Source organism: Miniopterus schreibersii (assembly GCF_964146895.1).
Source record: "Miniopterus schreibersii genome assembly, chromosome: 9".
Classification (NCBI taxonomy): domain Eukaryota; kingdom Metazoa; phylum Chordata; class Mammalia; order Chiroptera; family Miniopteridae; genus Miniopterus; species Miniopterus schreibersii.
Genome location: NC_138118.1, coordinates 7,184,517 through 7,205,352, shown reverse-complemented (window position 1 = coordinate 7,205,352; position 20,836 = coordinate 7,184,517). Strand labels below are relative to the sequence as shown.

General features: G+C 41.2%; 1 protein-coding gene across 1 annotated transcript in view; it reads left to right on the top strand.

The window, feature by feature from the left end:
• MGAM2 (maltase-glucoamylase 2 (putative)) overlaps positions 1-20,836 on the top strand; it is a gene marked incomplete at both ends in the record, with an annotated part of 64,872 nt that overhangs the window by 4,037 nt on the left and 39,999 nt on the right. Inside the window, 12 exon segments of the mRNA XM_081147722.1 lie at positions 3,616-3,742; positions 4,216-4,325; positions 4,642-4,796; positions 6,112-6,283; positions 6,654-6,753; positions 8,021-8,133; positions 9,179-9,304; positions 11,837-11,968; positions 12,065-12,163; positions 14,717-14,830; positions 15,731-15,815; positions 18,200-18,317. Of these exon segments, the coding sequence (XP_081003848.1) occupies positions 3,616-3,742; positions 4,216-4,325; positions 4,642-4,796; positions 6,112-6,283; positions 6,654-6,753; positions 8,021-8,133; positions 9,179-9,304; positions 11,837-11,968; positions 12,065-12,163; positions 14,717-14,830; positions 15,731-15,815; positions 18,200-18,317 (1,451 nt within the window).

Sequence of the window (20,836 nt, the reverse complement as noted above, 5' to 3'; positions counted from 1 at the left end):
TTCTGGAATCATGTGACTGGCAAGAGATCCCAACGCACGCGTGCTAAAGAACATAGATTCTCTCTTTGAGTTTCTACAAGAATATCAACTATTTGAACCCTGTTAGTTTTGATTAAAAACTTTACAATACAGGTTGTATACACTTAGATTTTATTCCTTTGTTTCATATTCTATATTCCATAATACCCTATTGGGATATTAATAAGTACTGCAGTGAATTTTAGGTTAAAATTAGGCAAAATTAACATCTCAATAATTTTGAATCATCTCATTTTAAACACATAAAAAGCCTGTCCATTTTAACACTGATGTTTTTCTTAATAGCATTTTATTACATATGCATTACGAAGTTTTTTCCCTAGGTATTTCCTGTGCACAGTTTCTGTTATAAATACAGTCCATTATATTTTCCAAGTATGTTATTGTGATGAAATTGAAAATGGAAAAAGAAGAAAATATTCAGAGTAGGGGGCAAAAGTGGGCTTACAGTTGTTCTTATGGAAAATAGCAGAATAATGAATAAATAACTATACAAGAATAAGTTGTGTTTGCACGTCCTCACGACTGTAAACCTCCTTCTGCCCCACCCTCTATATCTGTCAAAGGCTTGACCTTTGGTTCCTGGGCTACTGGTAGTGGCTTAAAACTGATATAGGGATGTTAGGGCAGACTGCATGCAAAAAGAATTGTGTTTACCTAAATGCACTGGATTTCTTGTCTTACTGATTTTTATAGAGGTCTGTAGACTTTGGAACAATTTATGGCAATGAAACTAACCTTTGGACTTTACAGGCCTCAGTTTCAGAAGTAGCAGAAGCACCTAATGTCTGCCTCAGACTTAGGAAAACCAGTTACCCCTCCCCCAAACTTTCTTCCTTTTGTTATCTAAAGAGGATGGGGCAGGAATATAATTTACTTATATGGAGAATAAATGAGTACATTTAAGGAGATTTTATAGTTATAATGCAATTGCTCTGTTTATAACAGGCATGGAACATTGATTTCACTTATATTCCTGTTGTGGATTCCCAGAGCAATTATGTCGATGTTAGCATCTAAAATAAGGTGTCAGTGCTGTACCTTTTCCAAATGAGTAGTGTTGTAACATAGTCTTTTGGTATTTTTAAATCACAAAATCTGTATACATACATTCTTTTAAAAGGAAAGATTCAGATATTATAGTCATGTACAGAATAAAATGGGAAAGTCCTGTGCATTCATTCAGCTTCCTCTCTACCTCCAAATGCCCTCCCCAAATCAATCAAAGGCTTGGTGTGCATTCCTCTCTTGGTCTTTCTATGCTTTTGCATATATTTATATTTTCCACATATATTTATGTTTTGTTGTTTTGTTTTAACACAGATTTGATTATTTATGTATATTATTTTATAACTTGCTTTCTAAATTTAGGGCATTTAATTTTACCACATTATTATATTTTTAAAAGAGCTTGCTTCTGTTGAAGTGGTCATACGATTTTCTTTTGTTAATGTTGTCAGTTACATTAAAGGATTTCTTGCTTTTGAATCACTCCAGCTTTCTCTTGATACCTCTTACTTGGCTAGTATATAGTAACTTCTTAATGCACTAATGAATTCACATCTAACATTTAATTAAAATTTTATACATCATGTTTTTTAAATGAAGCTGGCTAACTGTATATTTTTACTTAATTGTTTAGTTGGACTTTCCTTGTCTAGTTTTTTTGTCAGAATTATTCTAGTTTAATAAAACGAGTTAGGAAAGTTTCCACCTTTTCCTGTGTCCTGAAAAGATATAGAAGTATAATATGAGAATATTATATTCCCAAATCATCTGGGTGAGATACAATTTTTAAGGGAAATATCTTTGACTACTTCTTACAATTTCCCATGGCTACTGATCCTCTCAAGGAGGATCACCTAATTTTCATTAGTTAACTATTTAAAGATTCAAATTACAGTTTCACATTCATTGGCAAATACATAGGGTGTCCCAAAAAATGTATACACACACTTTGAATAATTATAAAGGTAGTGTTTATTGAAATACATTCTATTTTCAAAATTGAGCTATCAGCTGCTAAAGTGTACACACATTATTTTGGGACACCCTGTATATACAAATACTTATCTCATAATTCCTATTTGTATTAAAGTCATTTGTATCTGTTGGCATTCTCCATTTTTGTTTCTAATCATGTTTGTCAAAATTGGATTTGATAAGAAATACTCATATTTCCTTGATCTTTTTGAAGAGTCTCCTTTAGATTTACTGACCCACCAAACTAAAAGCCAAACCTATCCTCACACCACAGTAATTATCAGTGTGGGTTTATAGCAGGAATTAACACATACGCCACTGCAATATAACAGAACGTCTCAAAGCGCATATTCATATATATATGTTTATTATACAAGTGGCATTTCAAGTCAGTAGTGGAAACAAGGTGGCGCCTGTCGCGACCTGGAACAGAGCAGGCGCTCATTTCATTCTCAGTCTCCACACGGACTTGCCTTAGGGCGCTTCTTTTTCTCCTCTTGTGTTTGAGTCTATGAATATATTTTTCTCTAGAGCTGATAAAAATCTATTTTCTATATTTCAGGAATTTCATAACATCTGGTCTGCCACATTGTATATTTTGCTGCTTTATAATGAATTTGTATTTACTTACTTAATTTCAAATTTACCTCATGTAAATTTAGTTGGGTGCAGAGGCGGGTGCCTGTGTTTATTTCAACACTTTGATTCAGTTTGCCACCTATTAAATTTATTGTAACAAAGCAATTTTTAATGTCAGTTCGTCTGAAAGTTGTCGGACCTTTAGAAAATACATCTCACCAAATAAGGGTAATTTTAAAAATCCATAATCAAGCCACTCTGAGGAGCCACGTGTGATTCATTTCGATATTGGAAATTTTGTCATATTGCCCTCCCTCCTAGCTTTCTCTTAAGTTTCTCTATTTTCCTTTGCTTTCCTTTCCTTGCCTTTTAGAAACACACCTCTTCATGCCGTGCTCTTAGCCATGTCCGTGCCTCTTCCTCCTGAGAAAGTCCACCTGCTCGGCCTGCACCCAGCTCACCCCGGGTGCGGACACCGGGTGCCTCCGGCCCATTTCTCTTCCTCGGCTGGCGGCGCAATGAGCTTGGGTGTCCCTGGGCTCCCATGCATGGCTCGTTGCCTGCTAGGAACGCGGCTCCATTCGTTCGCCCGTCTAACCCCTCCTGGTGCATTAGGACTGAGCTTACCTCTCGCCTACCCGGAGGCCCTCCCCCTGCCCCCCGCAGCCTTCTAGGCTGGGTGCAGGGCCTGGTGCCCTTCCCGCAGGCCCTGGGAGCACTCCGGGAGCGCTGAGCTCGTGGTACCGTAATTGTCTGGATTTGCTGCTGGACTGTAAGTTTGCTCAGGGCAAGAACTGCATCTTGTTTCTCTGTCCTCTCAGTTCCTTGTGTGCCAGGTAATAAATGCGTACTGGATGGCTGGGTAAATGGATCAACAAACGAAGAATGAATAAATGACTGAAAGTAATTATGAGCCCTCTTAAATTCTCCTTGGAAGGAATGGTTATAAACAAACGGACATGCGATACTTTCCTGCCCTCGCTTCCTATCATGCTAACGGCGCCGCTGTTACAGGAGGAGTGCAGACAGAGGCGCAAGTGCTGCTGGAAGCCTGGGCCAGACACCCGTGTCCCCAACTGCTTCTTCCCCCGGAACTGGGGCTATGAAGTGGACAAAGGCATCCTGGAAAATAAGAGCACAGGTGAGCAGTGCTCCCCAGCACCAACTCTTTATGAGTGTGTAATTCAATACGATTGCTGGTTATACGCAAAGCACTTCTTTTTTATTTCTTTTCTTTTTTATTGAATTTATTGGGGTGACATTGGTTAATAAAATTATACAGGTTTCTGGTGCACAGTTCTACAGTACATCACCTGTCTATTGTATCGTGTGTTCACCACCCCAAGTCAAGTCTCCTTCCATCACCATCTACCCCCCACCCCCCCTTCTAGCTCCCCTCACCCCCTTTCCCTCCGGCCATCACCACACGGGTGCCTGGGCCGCTGAGGGCTCTTCTTCCTTTCCTTAGTCCCTTCACCTTTTTCACCCAGCCCCCAACCCCTTCCACTCTGACAGCCACAGCTCTTTATGAGCAGATACGTTAATAAGTTAACTGCAAAGCACAGGCTAAACCTCCCCTCCCCACATTCTCTCTCTCTGTCCCCCCACCCTCAGGGTTCACTGCCAAGTTGCAGAAGTTGCCGTCCCCGAGTCTGTTTGGCCATGACATCACTGAAGCCCACTTCGCAGCCGAGTACCAGACGCCCAGGCGTCTTCGCTTTAAGGTCAGCTGGTGGCTACTGAACACGCCTCTGAAGAAGGCAGGGCGGGCCCTGGGCTCAGGTCACTGTCCTTCCTGCGCTGCCGGGCGTGGCGGAGGGATGCGCCTTGGTTCCTCTCTGCAGGGGTCTGGGATTTGGTGGGCAGGCTCATTTTTATTTGATGTGGGACACGTGATTGGGGGGGTTTCTTCCACAAATCAGGGAACCCAGGGTGGAGAATGAAGGGCTCTTCCCGTCGGGGGCCGGGCGGGGGTGAGAACATCCTGCAGCTCTCGGAAGGGGTCTGGTCTAGAGCTGTCCCTTCGGATTCTCCTGACAGATCACTGATTTCTACAACACACGCTATGAGGTCCCCCACGAGCATGTGAGGCTGTTCAACGAGACCGCTCGGACTGCCGACTTGAGCTATCACGTCGAGGTCACCGAGAATCCCTTTGGCATCAAAATAATGCGGACAAGCAACCAGAAAGTCCTGTGAGCTTTTCAACACTCTTTGCGTAGCTTTGGATATACAGCCCCGGTGCCTTTCATTCTCACTCCCCGTGGGCGGGTGGTCAGCTAAGTAGAAATGGGAAGATGTTTGAACCTCAGAAAAGTCTCAAAGCTTTCAGTAAAGAATCGTCAACCCTGTTCATCTGATATGATGGCAGTCCAAAAAGTACTAAAATGTGATGTGCTGGTTTGCTGAGTTATAGAAATACTCTTGAGGTTCACGGATATTATGAAATAGGGAATTTTATTATTCTGGATTACCATTCACATTGGCACTCAACTTCACTGTTTAGCATTCCGAATGATGGTCTCCTGACAAACTTACCAGCAAGCATCTAATGACAGCCTGAGCTTAAATCATAAATTGTACTGGAGAACATACAAGAGTTAATGTCAGCCCAGCCAGCGTGGCTCAGCTGTTGAGCATAGAGCGATAAACCAGTAGGTCACTGGTTCGATTCCCGGTCAGGGCACATGCCCGGGTTGTGGGCTCCATCCCCAGTCGGGGGTGTGCAGGAGGCAGCCGATCAATGACTGTCTCATCACTGTTGTTCTGTCTCTCTCCCTCTCCCTTCCTCTCTCTAAAATCAATTAAAAATATATTTAAAAAAAAAAAAGAATTAATGTCAGTAAAATCTATATTGAAATCTCAGTACTAGTGGGTCACCAGCCAGCTGTGTGATGTGAGCTCCAGGACCTCACCTCCTCAGTCTCAGGTTCCTTGTCCATAGAAAGGGAATCAGAACATCTACTGTTTTTTTTAAAATATATATATCTTTATTGATTTCAGAGAGAGGAAAGGAGAGGGAAAGAGAGACAGAAACATCAATGATGAGAGAGTCATTGATCGGCTGCCTCCTGCACGCCCCCAACTGGGGAGGGAGCCCGCAACCCGGGCATGTGCCCGACCGGGAATCGAACCTCCATCGCCTGGATCCTAGGTCGATGCTCAACCGCTGAGCCACGCCCGGCCGGGCAACATCTTCTGTTGCTACATGTGTGAGGTCACGTTTCTAAAGCACCCAGCGTAGTGCGTACATGAAGTAGGCGCACAGACAATGTAAGGTCCCGCCTGCTCATCCCGCAGTCATCCCGTTTGAGTTTCTGGTACCGCATCTCCAGTGCTGTGCTCCTCTAGAATTAAGGAATCAGATACACCTTAGAAAGGCCCCCTTCAGAAGCACGAAAGTGGGCGGTAAGACCCGAAACAACTGCCCTCGAGTGTACAGGGCGAGGAGCAGACCGGTTCCTAGAGAGAGGGTGGTGTGGTGACTCTCGCTCTTACTCCGTGGCCCAGATTGAACTCGAACATCGGGCCCCTCCTGTTCGCCGAGCAGTTCCTGCAGCTGTCCTTCCGACTGCCCAGCGCCACCGTGTACGGGCTGGGAGAGCACGTGCACCAGCAGTACCGCCACGACATGGCCTGGAAGACCTGGCCCATCTTCGCCCGGGACGCCACCCCCACCAAGGTGAGGGGCCCTCTCTCCTGATCGCCCACAGTAAGCAATGCCTTCTCTCCGCTTCCGAGAGTAACCCATAGAGTGAGGTAAACTACAGAGTCAAGTAACCTACAGACTTATATCCATTTACTATTTTGCCCAAGTTAGATCTGTTTGTGTTGGAGAGTACTTGTTCTTGAGGTTTATAAACTCACAATACTAATATATCCATTCTTAAAAATTTTGACTTTTAAAAATATATAATTTAATGACTATATGATAGCCGGTTTGCCTCCCTTCCCTTCCCAGGTACATGTTGTGAGTGGCTTTTGCTTGTATTTTGGGATGAATAAAAACATTTTAAACATATACTATTATTTCTTTTCATTTTTGTTGACAGGGCATGGTTAATCTGTATGGAGCTCACACATTCTTCTTGTGCCTTGAGGATACCAGTGGATCCTCTTTTGGGGTCTTTCTGATGAACAGCAATGCTATGGGTAGGAAGTATCTTTTCACCTTGGACCGGATATGTTTGGGGATGCCGCTTTTATAAAAATGACTTGCATGGTGAGATCTCTGTTTAACAGGAGACATATTGGACCTACTATGCTTCTACAGAAACTGGAAACAGGAAGTAGGTTAACCTGTCTATAGATCTAGTTCATGCTGAAAGTTATTTTTATGGAAAACTGCCTCAGGGGTCTCTTTTCTTGTCATGTTTTCCATACTTTGTAGATTATAGGATTCACTGATAGACCCGTTCCAAAGACACCTGCAGATTTCAACATGTAGAGCATGCTGTCAATTGTGGGCTGTTTCTCACAGCCCACCCCTCCCCCATTCCAGAACCTTCCTCCTTCGGCTTCTGGACTAATGGTACTCCAATAAGGGTTTATTTTTACTTTAAAAAAAATATATATATATATATATATATATATATATATATATATATATATATATATATATATATCTATATATATCTATATCTATATATCTATATCTTTATTTATTTCAGAGAGAGGAAGGGAGAGGGGGAGAGATAGAAACATCAATGATGAGTCATTGATCAGCTGCCCCCTGCACACCCCTTGCTGAGGATGGAGCCTGCAACCCGGGCATGTGCCCTGACCAGGAATTAACCGAAATCTCCTGGATCCTAGGTTGATGCTCAACCACTGAGCCATGCCTGACCAGGCTATTTTTACTTTTAATTGTAGGTAAAATCATCTGATAAGGCTTTAAACGTTTTTCTTTCAATGAAATCACTAGAAAATTCCAGATATTTGTATTTTTATATGGCCAGATTAAAATAGAACTTGGTCTTCTTTCTCTTAAAAAAAAATCAATTAAGTCCTCATTGGTGTTGTACTCATTTCATATTTTGAGAAGCTTCAGCAATCATTTAAAGGAACAGGTGTGATTTTCATCTCTTTCAAAATGAGACTGAGACAGTTTGGGGTAGCTCAGGTATTTAAATTCTGCAGAAGGCTATCTTCTTAACCATGAAATTCTAATGGCTCTCTCTTTTTTTTTTTTAATATGTCTTTATTGATTTCAGAGAGAGGAAGGGAGAGGGAGAGAGAAACATCAATGATGAGAGTCGTTGATCGGCTGCCTCCTGCACACCCCCCACTAGGGACCGAGCCTGCAACCCAGGCATGTGCCCTGACCAGGAATCAAACTGCGATCTCCCGGATCATAGGTTGATGCTCAACTGCTGAGCCACACCGGCCAGGCTAATGGCTCTTGCTTTAATCCTTTCAGAGGTCACCCTTCAGCCTGCTCCAGCCATCACTTACCGCACCATCGGGGGCATTCTTGACTTTTATGTGTTCCTGGGAAACACTCCAGAGCAAGTGGTTCAGGAATACCTGGAGGTATGTCTTTGTAGTTAAATAGCCATTCTTTATTGCTGTTATCTCATACACTCTCTATAAATTAGCCTGAGAAAAAGAAAATTTATAAGTAAACTAAGGATTATAAGTGCTGGGATTGTGAGTCTTTCATTCATTGTATGTTTGTTCTGATGCACATTTATTGAGTGCTTTCTGTGTGCAAAAGAAACACCATGCAAGGCTTGAGAAATGCAAAACTAAGCCAGATGCTATGCTGTTTGCAAGGAACTCACAGTCCATCCACGCACGATCAGTCATTCTGAAGGCCTGAGGCCACAAATCAGCAAAGTTCATTCATTCATTCAGTAAATAAAAATGTAGTGGCAAGAAACTTTGTACAAAGAATTGTGCTATTTTTTTTTTCACTCAAAAGAGACAGAAAGGAACTTTAGACATCATTTGGCCAAACTACCTACTTGGCAGATGAAAAAAACTCAGGTACAAAAAGACAAATTTATTTGTTCAAGATGTCACAGAAAGATGTATGAAATATAGTCCCAGGTGCCAGCAAATTTATAACCAAATAGGAGAAAATGGCAGCCTAAAATAATTATAATTGGAAACATCTTATTACAGATGTCATCAATGAGGTGCAAATGTATGGGGATTCAGAGGCACAAAAGAAAGCCCCGGGGCTTTTGGGGAACACTATAGGACAGGACTCTATCTGGGATCTTCTTGGAATGTTAGCTTGAGTAACCTGCAGACTTGGATGTTAAACACAGTCCAATATTTCTTCACCCATTCCCACTCTTAGTCCTGCCAGTCCTTATTTCTTTATCCTTAGCACACACAATTATCTAACATTCTATTAGCTATTTATTGATTTCCTTAAGCTCTGTGAGAGCAGAAGAAAGATCTGAGTTGCAGAATTTTGTTAATTACCCCAGGCGATTACTCTTGGTTCTGGTACTTTAGATCTGGGAACTTAACATATAATAAAATGGAGACAAAGTTGTCTGTGTCAGACATGGGACTACAAACAATGCTTATTCCAAATGCTCAGACACTTCTTTATCTTTTTTAGCTCGTTGGACGACCATTCTTGCCTTCCTACTGGAATCTTGGGTTCCAGCTTAGTCGCAGGAATTATAGTAACATCGAGGAATTGAAAAAGGTTGTAAACCGAACTCGTAAAGCTAGGATCCCATATGTAAGTTGGAACTTCCCTTATCATGCATAAGATGCCCTTTCTTATCTTTTATTTTTTCTACCCAATTCAATTTATTAGGAAAAATATAGATAGATAGATTGGTAGATGGATGGATGGATGGATGGATGGATGGATGGGTGGATGGATGGATGGATGGATACATAGACAGACACCATCTTTTATTTTTTATTTTTATCTTTCTTATCTTTTATTTTTTCTACCCAATTCAATTTATTAGGAAAAATATAGATAGATAGATTGGTAGATGGATGGATGGATGGATGGATGGATGGATGGATGGGTGGATGGATGGATGGATGGATACATAGACAGACACACCTACTAGCATAAATTTGCCAACTAAATTACCTATGTCATCATGGGAAGAGCACAGTTATGGAGTCAAAAGGATATGACTTTGAATTTTAGCTTTTCCTCTTTCTAGCTCTATGCAATGTTGGGCTAGTTAATTACCACCTCTGTGTCTTAGTTTCCTTCTTTATAAAATGAAAATCTAAGACTTACTCTGGTGGGCTGGTTGTGAAGAACCCCTGTACTATGCATGTAAAATAAAGCATGTGACACAGAGGATGAACTCCATCAAAGTTAGTTGCTATTTCATAAGAGAAAGCAACACCTGGGTGACATGGTTAGTATGTGCTGATTATTATAAGGATGACTTACAGTGAGTGAGTTTCTCATAGTGACCTTGTATATTCCTTCCAGATCTAGCAGACTAATTTTGAAAGCTCTGTGGTTATGATGTCCAATGCCCACTAGGAAATGTAAATAAAAAGATAATTATTAAGTATATGTTATTTGAAAAGTTGCCCCCAAGAAATGCATAACATATGGTTAATGAAGTTATCAAAAACTATTTATTTTGGGCTCAATCTTTGGGACTGTGATGCATACATATATTGGGTTAATATCTGAAGGAAGATATTATGGGTAGAAATGACTTTGATTTCAGGAGTTTGCAGTCCCCTCTCAGAGCAGCAATGAGGGCAGGCAATGAGATGAATTTTTCTTGTGAGAGAACCTGCTCACTGTGTGGTTTTGTTGTGAAAGGGAGATGAGTATGTATTTCATTTTACTTCTCCCATATCTGCTATCTGCAAACACCAATCAGACCAAATCTTGCCACATCTTCATTATTTCACAAAGTGCTTTCACATCCATGGTTGTCCCTCACTTATTGGTATTTTGTAAGTGAGGCAATGCAGACATTGCAATGTTAATAACCTTCCTGAGGTCACCAGCCAGCTAAATGGCGGACCCAGGGTTCAAAAGTAGTTCTTTTGGCTAAACGTGGTGTTGGTGTCGATCTTCCCACATGCCTTTGAAAGGAAGGGCCTCTTTGAGGTCTTGCTGACTCAGACACCAGTGAGCTTTTCTTCCATGGATTGGATCTTTCCCACCACGTGGCTGTGGAGGACACCTGGGTCCTAAATGACTGCTCAGTATTAGAAGAGATGGTGCTGCCTTGGCAACAGGCCACAAGCCACACTCCCCTTCAGGTCTGTAAGTTGGAGCCTCTAAAACATGACCACACAACGAACAATTACTTAGAAGACCTTCCTATGTCTTTGAAGTATGTGGCCGATTGGAACAAAAGAGCAGGTAGAGTCAAAGGGTCTATCACCAAAGCCCCAGATGAGCCCCTCACCCACTCTAGCATTTGACCTTGGGAAATGTCACCTAACCCCTGTACTTTTCAATCTTCTCACTAAGAATAACATCTGCCCCTCACAGGCTGGTATGCAAACACAAAAATAATGCGTGTATGAGACCTTGGTGAATTAAAGCTCTGTCCCTTTGTTATTTATCTTTGTTAATTACTATTCTAGAAGCTTTATAAGTTTTATGGCCTCCTGCGATATGTTCTAGCTAGCTTATTGTCTAGGGTCCAAGTTAGTACGTGGTTATAACATCACTCATGGGATCATTCAAACAAACATTTAGAGGGTACCTGTTTGATTTCAAGCATCTCAGCACTCAAATTATAGGGATAAACAAGATACTCTCACCTTCGAGTTCCTCCCAATACCTTGCGACAGGCATCTATCAAGACAATGAGCTAATACTGCAACCTAAGAGCGCCTGAATCTTTCAGAAAGGGCTTATTTACTCCTAGGAAGTAGCCAAGTCCTCAAAATTCCAGGATCATTAAGAAATATGGCTTCAGCCTGGCCAGCATGGCTCAGTGGTTGAGCCTCAACCCATGAACCAAGAGGTCACAGGTTCGATTCCCAGTCAGGGCACATGCCTGGGTTGTGGGCTCCATCCCCAGTAGGGGGTGTGCAGGAGGCAGCTGATGGATGTTTCTCTCTCATGGATGTGACAATCTCTCTATCCCTGGCCCTTCCTCTCTCTCTCTGAAATCAATAGAAACTTTTTTTTTTTAAAAAAAAAGTTAGAAAATGATTTAAAAGAAAGAAAGAAATACGGCTTCAGTGTTAACAATGAAGAACTGGAGCTGTCAGCACGGTGGTATTGCCTCGGTTCTCACGGGCCAGCACTGTCTTCCAGGATGTCCAGTACTCGGACATAGACTACATGGATGGAATGAAGGACTTCACTATTGATCAAAAGGCTTTCCCTGGTCTCTCGGACTTTGCCAAGAACTTACACGAACATGGACAGAAATATGTCATTATTATGGTATGTATGTTCAAACACTTATTCTATGGCCTAGTTTTCCCTTCAAAAATGCAAAAGAAATTTATAAAAACACTTATTATCTTGTTTATTTACTAGAATCCTGGCATCTTAAATGATCCTAACTACCGGCCCTATGAGAATGGAAGGAAAAAGAGAATATGGATCGAGGGGGACAGTGGCTTTGTCATTGGGCAGGTAATTTCTCAAAAAAAAAAAAAAATCAGAGTAAATTACAGTCATTTGGGGAAGTTTGTACTTTTGGTATGACAATGGGGTGGAAGGCAAGTTGCAGTATTATTACTGTTTTCATGGCTTTAGATGTTTCTGTTATTATTTTTAGACTGGTAGATACAATAGTAGGATGATTAAAATTCTTAAGAATTTATTTTTTTAGTTGAAATATATTTGACATATAACATTATATACATTTAAGGTCTACAACATGTTTATTTAATACATTTGTAAATTGCAATATGATTGCCATTATAGCGACGGCACCTCTATCATGTTACATATTTTTCTTTCTTTTTTGGGGTGAAATAATTAAGATCTAGTCTCTAGAAAGCTAGCCTGGGCCCTCTAATAATACAGATAGTTGAGAAGCAATATATCATTAGGAGAAAGTTTATTTATTCATAAACCCTTCCCACCTCACAATTTCTACTTCTTTTCCCAGACAATAAATCCAGCTATGATAATGGAGCAAGATGTTCATAAGCTAATGTGAAACCTACCTCAGCTAATAGATTTTTAACTTACATGAGACTTATAGATAGAGCCCAGCCTTTATTTTAAAGTAGCAATTTCAGGCATTGGAACAGGCTGCTTAGGAAACTATTTTCAGGGCAGCTGAGATTTTGAGAGTATTTAATTTAATTTAATTAATTAATTTATTTTTAATAATTTTTATTTTTGTTTAAAGTACTACAGATGTCCCTTTTTCTCCCCCCGTTCCCCCTGTTCCGTCCCCCTCCCCAATCACTCTCCCCACCAAATCATGTAGTCAACCTTCTCACCCAGTTATGTGTGTGGTCAGCCCTAGACGGCCGGATGGTGGGAGACTTACTAACACTGGGACTTCATCTAGAAGCTCACGTGCTGCACTTCCTGCTGCTCCTGGGCAGTTAACTTTGCAAAACTTGTCTTTATAGGCTTATGAACAACACCTTACCTAACTTTTCACTTAATTCCCATCATTGACTTTGTCTGCAATACTTCTCTGTATTTTCTTTCTTTCTCATTGGTTCTAACTCTTCATGAAACAGAGAAGTTTCCTTCCTTCTCCAAACCAATTCTTTGCTTTTACTCTTCCGTTTGCTGTGAATTTCTAAAATATCAGACAGACCGATATTCATACACAAGGACAAAATGAGAGGCCATGGGCATGTAAACATTGTTTTGTTTATCTGAAAAGTAGATTATCCAGAGCTGTGAGTCATTTCAATAGTACTCATACGTGAGTGGTATATAATTAGGAATTTGCATATAATCGCAAAAATTAATTAGATAGTCACCTCCATTGACCAATAAAGGACAGGAATCATTTGATCTAAGGTGCTGGCAGAGGTAGTGGTGCTGGAGGCGGTGTGGGTTCACTATGGAGGAATTCGGTGAGAATGGACGGTCCTGCTCTAGGTTCACTGTCCCTGTAGCTGATTCCTTTGCCACACCACCTTTTTCCTGAGGTTCAAAGGTACTTCTGATCACTGTATGGCGCCCCATCACCTAAAACAAAGAACCAAGAGATAGATAGATACTGTTCTGCCTGAGCCTAAAGTTTCCACTAAATGACAACCTATAAATTTGTTGGGAAAATAAGCACAAATGTATGTACAAAACCTCATGTCTTGTCAATTCAGAATTTTCAGTAATTTGGCTATGACTATATCTTTGTGCTATTTGTGGAAAATGTTAAAATCTAATCTTTGATAGGAATACATAGGAAGAAAAGATAGAATAAGAAATATTTGACCTGAGTAAGAAGTACAAAATTTATTTAACCACTTAAACAAGATTGTTTCTCTGCCAAAACCAGCATATTATTCATACACAGCATTATTCAAAGCGGGTTTTAGAAGACCTTCAATTAACAACACATTAAATAGGTTCCATCATTCTCTTCTAAACTATTATCTACTTAGACTCTTCAGTATTTTAAACAGTTCTCTTAATTGGCCTGACATAATGAACTTTTACTTTAAAAAATATGTGTACCTTTATTGATTTCAAAGAGAGGAAGGGAGAGCGAGAGGGAGAAACATCAATGATGAGAGAGAGAGAAAGGGAGAGAGAGAGAAACATCAATGATGAGAGAGAGAGAAAGGGAGAGAGAGAAACGTCATTGATGAGAGTCATTGATCGGCTGCCTCCTGCGCACCCCCTGCTGGGGATCGAGCCCCTAACCTGGGCATGTGCCCTGACGGGGAATCGAACCTTGATCTCCTGGGTCATAGGTCGATGCTCAACCACTGAGCCACGCTGGCCCGGCTTTTTTTTTCTTTTTTTTTTTAATCATAGAAAAAAGACATTTGATGGCTTCTCATTTCTATAATAGGTTGTTTTTCCTTTTCATTTTTCTCCCTTTGGTTCCTTGTACGTATTTTAACATTTAGTTTTGTGGGGGAGAGTCACAAAGTTTGATTCTAAAATGATAAGCTACGTGGGGCTTCTGGGAGAAGAGATGGTAGCCAGAGATAAATGCCTGGGTGGCCCATCAGACAAACCGTCTCGGCCTTCTTTGTTCCTTAGGGATATCCTGGAAGCACTGTCTTTCCTGCCTTTAATAACCCAGTTTGTACTCAGTGGTGGACAGAAGAGCTCCAAGAATTTAATAAAATGCTGGAGTTTGATGGAGTGTGGCTGGTAAGTTGTTATTCCAGATCAAACTTATTTTGGAGATGGATATTTCAAAGTTTGAGATGAATTTTGACTCTAATCTGTAATAAAAGTCTACTTGACACACTGATATTTAAAATTCTTTTACTTAATGTTGAACTTATAATATGCAATAAATCAGATCCCTCAAAACCCTGGATTTTAATTCTCAATCGACTGCCAACTGGTTATTTCTTTTTAAGAAAGCCTTTTGCTTTCTCATGGCCTCAGCTTTTTCCTCCATGAACTGTCTTTTAGCTTAAAAATACTATTTTATTAGAAACTACAGGTGCTATTATTTGTAGCAATGATTTATTAAAATGCAAAGTAAATCACTAGAGAATAATTTAATGGGCCTCCTACTTTTTAGAGGATAGCAGATGGGGAAATTTCTTCGAGATTTGGAAAATTATCTGTTTGTTAGCAAGATTACGCATTACCTGTTTTTAATCTCTTTTGAAGAAATGGATTTGATCTCAATTATAATATCTTCTTATGCCCCACACTGAGTGGAATAAAAGAGAAGGAAAATTATAAAATAGAATAATACCCTATCTTAGGTTCTTTAAAACAATACTGAAGCAACAATAAAATCATAACTTATAAGGGAAGAATTAGCCTTTGAAATAGTATATCTTAATTATCTGATTGAAATCAATGCATAAAAGGTTAAATGTACCTGATAGCATTTCGAGTTGGAAGGTACCTTGGATACAATCTAATCCCAAAGCTGAAACAAAGGTCAAGAAAATTTAGGAAGGTTACTCAAGATCCCAAAATCAATTAACCAGAGTCCCCAGCTGCCCAGCTCCCATTTCAGTAAGCATTCCTTAACAACTCTCTGTGTATCAGTAACGCTTTCCTCCTGTGTGCTTTGTGTCTCTGAAGGAAATGGAGGAAGTATCCAACCTGCTCGAAGATTCTCTTGGTGTCTGTAAAGTTAACACCTGGAACTATCCTCCTTTCACGCCTCGTAAGTTTTCAACTGTTTGCAATGATGTATGTAGGCAGGAGGCATTTAAAACAACCTCAGTGAAATTCAGTGTGGCCAGGAGCAATTTGACTTGCCAGTTTTTGTTTTACTTTGCTTTGTTTTTGGCTGTTTTTATTATTTTTTATTAAAAATTTTTAATATTGACATAATTGCAGGTATCCCCCTTTTCCCCACCCTTTGCCCACCTCCATCCACCTCCCACTACCCCCTCCCTTGGCCTTCACCAAGCCCCTGACCGCACCTCTCCTGGAGACCTTACTGTAGTGTTTGGTCTCCAGTTACCTTTTCGCTGCCATAATACAAGGGCAAGCACATGGTGAAGGTCATATATCCCGTGGCTGTGCCTCCTCTCTCGAGTTCTACATTCTCCCTTCCAGTTCACTTCCTCTAAACACCTTATATACGTGTTCAGTTTTAAGCTTTATGAGGATATCAGAATACTGGAGGTACAAGCTACCTCCCATTGGAGTGAAGCTGTAATTTGTGTGTGTGTCTGTGTGTGCCTGCTTAGCTCATTACCAAGAGCATCAATGGTCCTGTTAGTCCTTCCTATTTATGAGTCCCATTTCCAGTCAAGGTCAATTTTCTAGTCCCTGATTTTGAAAGAATGTCTGTGTCTGTGTGTGTAGGAGAGAGAGAGGGAGAGAGAAAGAGAGAGAGAGAAACAGTATAGTGTTTGTGGAAACAAATGAACCCCAACATCTCAGTGGAGTACACAATAAAAGTTTATTTTTTGCTCATATAATACTCTAGTGTGGGATGTGTGGCTCTCATCCACACAGTGACTCAGGAATCCAGTTGCTTCCATTGCCTGGTTCTCCTATCTTGGAGCCCTTTGTTTCCAGCCTCCCAGGTAAAGGAGAAGCAGAAGGGTAGTGGGAGCTTTATAGACAGGCCTGGAAGTGGGGTGTGTTCATTTTGTTCACATTTCTTTGGCCAGAATCCAATCACATAGTCTCTGCTAAACTTTCAAGAGAAAAATGTGAAATATAATCTTATACTCCCAGGAAGAAGACACAGGCTTGGGGAGCATCTGGCCAGTGTCTGCCAGTTTCTTCTGGTTTCTCCACTTCGCTTGTACCCTTGAACCAAAGTTTAGCTGTTTCTTTACCCCTTTCAGTCACTGAAGGAATGGAAAACTTTTTAAGAGGAATCTTGACGTCAAACCAGTTGACGTCTTACAAAATCTACTGTTTATTTTCCCCACTAATTCTTTATTCTTCTCTGCTCTTTCTGTATTCCCCCAGTTTTTTTCACTGTGGATCAGTTTATCATGTTTTCTTTTTTATCTCTTAATCTTCTACTTAACCAAAACTAAGTTTATTTTTCTACAGAACCCTGAAATCTCATTACCTTCTGTCTTCTTTGGGCAAGCACCCCACTCTCTACTTCCCAGAATTTTGTCTGCCTACATATGACAAGCTGCTGTGTCTCTGGTCTTCTTTTAATCTTTTCAGGATTAGAAAGTACGCATTAGCATGAAAAAGATTTAGATATATTACCTTTGCCCATGGGAAGATCTTAGTGTTTCTTCTGGTTTCTTATCATTGAACCCGTTTTGAATCTCAGGCCACACACTGAGTCTTGCCAGAAATATAATTGTCCTTACAGTTTATAATTAAACATAATTCCCCCCTTCGAACCCTGATTCCATTGGGCTGCTGGGGAAACCTCAAGCTCAGACTTTCCTGGCTCTACCACTTTCTGGAATTCTGCCTCAGACAGAGGTCCTATCAACAGGCAAGGCTTTGCGAGGGAGGGCAGGTATGGGCCCTTGGTATTGGTCTACAAGAAGGGGAAGAGTGAGAGTGCGGGCCACAAGACAGAAAATGTTGAGCATTTTAGGTACAAGAAATTGAAAATGTAGTAACAATGCTGATTTTTAAAGGCAGGATCTAAGTTCTTATTCATAAAACGACCCAAATGTCATATCTCTCTCTCTCTCTCTTTTTTTTTTCAGTGTGTAACTGAGGTGTGAATGTTTGTAATATTAGAGTGAATATCTTCTCTTTTCACTCCCTCCTATCTGTTCTTTACAAACTCAATTCTCCTTGATTAAATATATGTAGTTATGTGTGTGAGCTTTATTTATACTTTATCTCAGATCAACTTCCCATTGCTCTGAGCTTGTTTCTCGGTTGCCTCCACTCAGCACAACTCTTTGTGAGCTCAAGAGGATGCAAATTCATTTTAATAATTTATCTCAGTGAGAGGCTTAGAGTATATGCTCCAGATAGGAAGTGGCATTTAGGATAGGATTTAAAATCTGGAAAGGGTTTTGTCAGGTGGAGATTGGTGGGGAAGATCCAGTAGTGATTTTGTTAGAATCTGTTGATAAGGATGTGATGGCTATTTCCCCGCAGGAGTTCTGAACCGCTCGCTTTTTGCAAGAACCCTCTGCATGGATGCCGAAGTTCACCAGGCCCTTCACTATAACGTCCACAGCCTATATGGCTACACCATGGCAAAAGCCACAGACTCGTAAGCACTAGGTTTTCCTCCTAATTCGAGATTTGGGGAGCTGGGAGATGGAGGGTTTCTCTTGTCATCTATAGGTATATTTTTCAAATATATTTTGTGGTTATAGGGATCTAGAAACTCAGATTTTACAGGCTACTTAAGAGGTCTTCTCATATAATCCCTTGGTTTCTTGCAGGATTATTTTTTATTGGCTTGTGACTAAGGAGTTGATACTAGTAAGCAACAGTGTGCAAGGAATTTAGGATCCCAACTGGAAGTCAGCCTTGCTTGGATTCCATTACTGAATGTGCTATGGTCGCCACACTAAGGTTGCCTGATTTAGTGATTTAAAATACAGGACACCCAGTTAAGTTTGCAATGGACGTACATATACTAAAAACCATTAGTTTATACGATATTCAAGTTTACCTGAGTGTCCTATATTTATATATAGCAGTGGTATACCACACTCTCCTGGCTTTCCTCCCTACTGCCTGCCCCAGTCACCCTCTCAATTCTCCCCTCTGCCCAAGACAAACATATACCAACACCACCACCATCATCACCATCACCACCACCACCATCACCACCATCACTACCACCACCACCACCACCACCACCATCACCACCATCACCATCACCATCATCACATCACCGCCACCACCATCACCACCACCACCATCACCACCACCACCATCACCACCACCATCACCACCACCATCACCACCACCATCACCACCACCATCACCACCACCATCACCACCATCACCATCATCACATCACCGCCACCACCATCACCACCACCACCATCACCACCACCATCACCACCACCATCACCATCATCACATCACCGCCACCACCATCACTGCCACCACCACCACCACCATCATCACCACCACCATCACCACCACCATCACCATCACCATCACCACCACCATCACCACCATCACTGCCACCACCACCACCATCATCATCACCACCACCACCATCACCACCACCATCACCACCATCACTGCCACCACCACCACCACCACCACCATCACCACCACCATCACCATCACCATCACCACCATCATCACCACCATTACCACTCAATAGGAAAGTCTAACAAAGAGACAGATGCTTCCTACAAAGAATTTAGTCCTTTACTTGACTTCTCTAGGGTACATGACATCACTGGCCACTCCTTTAAAGCTCAGTTCCTTCAGTTCTGAGACATCACTCTATCTTGGCACACCTGCTCTTTTCCCAGCTGTCCCTTCTCTACCTCTGTTTCTTCTTGACCTCTGAATCTTTTTCATTTATTCTCTCACTATTGATAAATCTTAGGGGTCAATCCCTAGACTTCTTTTTGCATTCTCTGCTGACACAAAGGTGATTTATTCCTTCACAGTTTTTACTGTAATTTATTCTGATAATTTAAAAATCTATAATTTCATAAATCTGTAGCTTAGATCTCTCCCCAATTTTCAGACTCAGATATCCAAAACTACCTTCTGATCTTCTCTACTTGAATGTCTTATAGTACCTCCAATGCCATTCACCTCACTCTGTTACCTGTGTCTGCCCAGCCTCCACAGTCTCGCTAATCATTTTGAAACTGTTAAATTCCCTATCTTGGTTGGTAGCAACACCATCCCTATCTCCCAGACTCCCAAGTGAGAAATTTGGTATCACCCTTGAGTTATTTCTTTCTATCACACCCTCACTTAAATCAGTCTTCAATCCCTTCCATTCTAAAACATTTCTGTAGCCATCTCCTTCTGCCCCCCTACTTCTTAATGGGGGCCGTCACCATTGCTCACATAAAGCTTACATGAGTCCCATGACTACTAGTCTCCCCTCTCTGGCTGTAGCTTTATCTCCCAGTCATCTAACCTCTACTCTGCTATTCAAGGACCAGCAATATTAGCATCGCCTAGAAGCGTATTAGAAATGTAGTGCCTTGGCCCTCACCCTAGACCTTGGAGATGAGAATATGAGGGCACAGTCACCCCGTGTGCCTGAGGAATCATGTGTGTGCTAGAGGCATGGTTGTTGAATAAATAACTGGCCTGAGAAACAGAAGAAGGACCCGATAGGCCCAAATGGGAGCTGCTGAACTGGAGGCAGAGACTGGGCCTATTTTGTTTTCCCATGCCGTTTTGTTCTCATGACTTAATATTATGCTGGATAGGCCAGCGAGAGAGAGTCCTAGTCCAGTAAATGCAAAAGTTTTTATTTCAATAAACAAAAAGCTTCAAGAAGAGAGACACACATTTCTGATCCTGTTATCTTCTGTTTTCTGACTTCTTTCTCTTGACCTTTCCTGGGAAGTAAACTAGATGAAGATGACAGTCCCCTCATCTTTGAAAGGAGAGTCTTGGATTGATGTTTCCCACATCCTTTCTTGTTCTGATCTATTTGGACTCATGGATGCTTCTAAGGGTGGAAGGTGAAGGGAGAGTGGATAAATGGCCAGGGTGAGAAAAAAAAGGAGGGGAGGGCAGGAGGAAGGAAAGGGAGTTTCAAATTGCTTCATTGCTTGAGTTTCCATATGA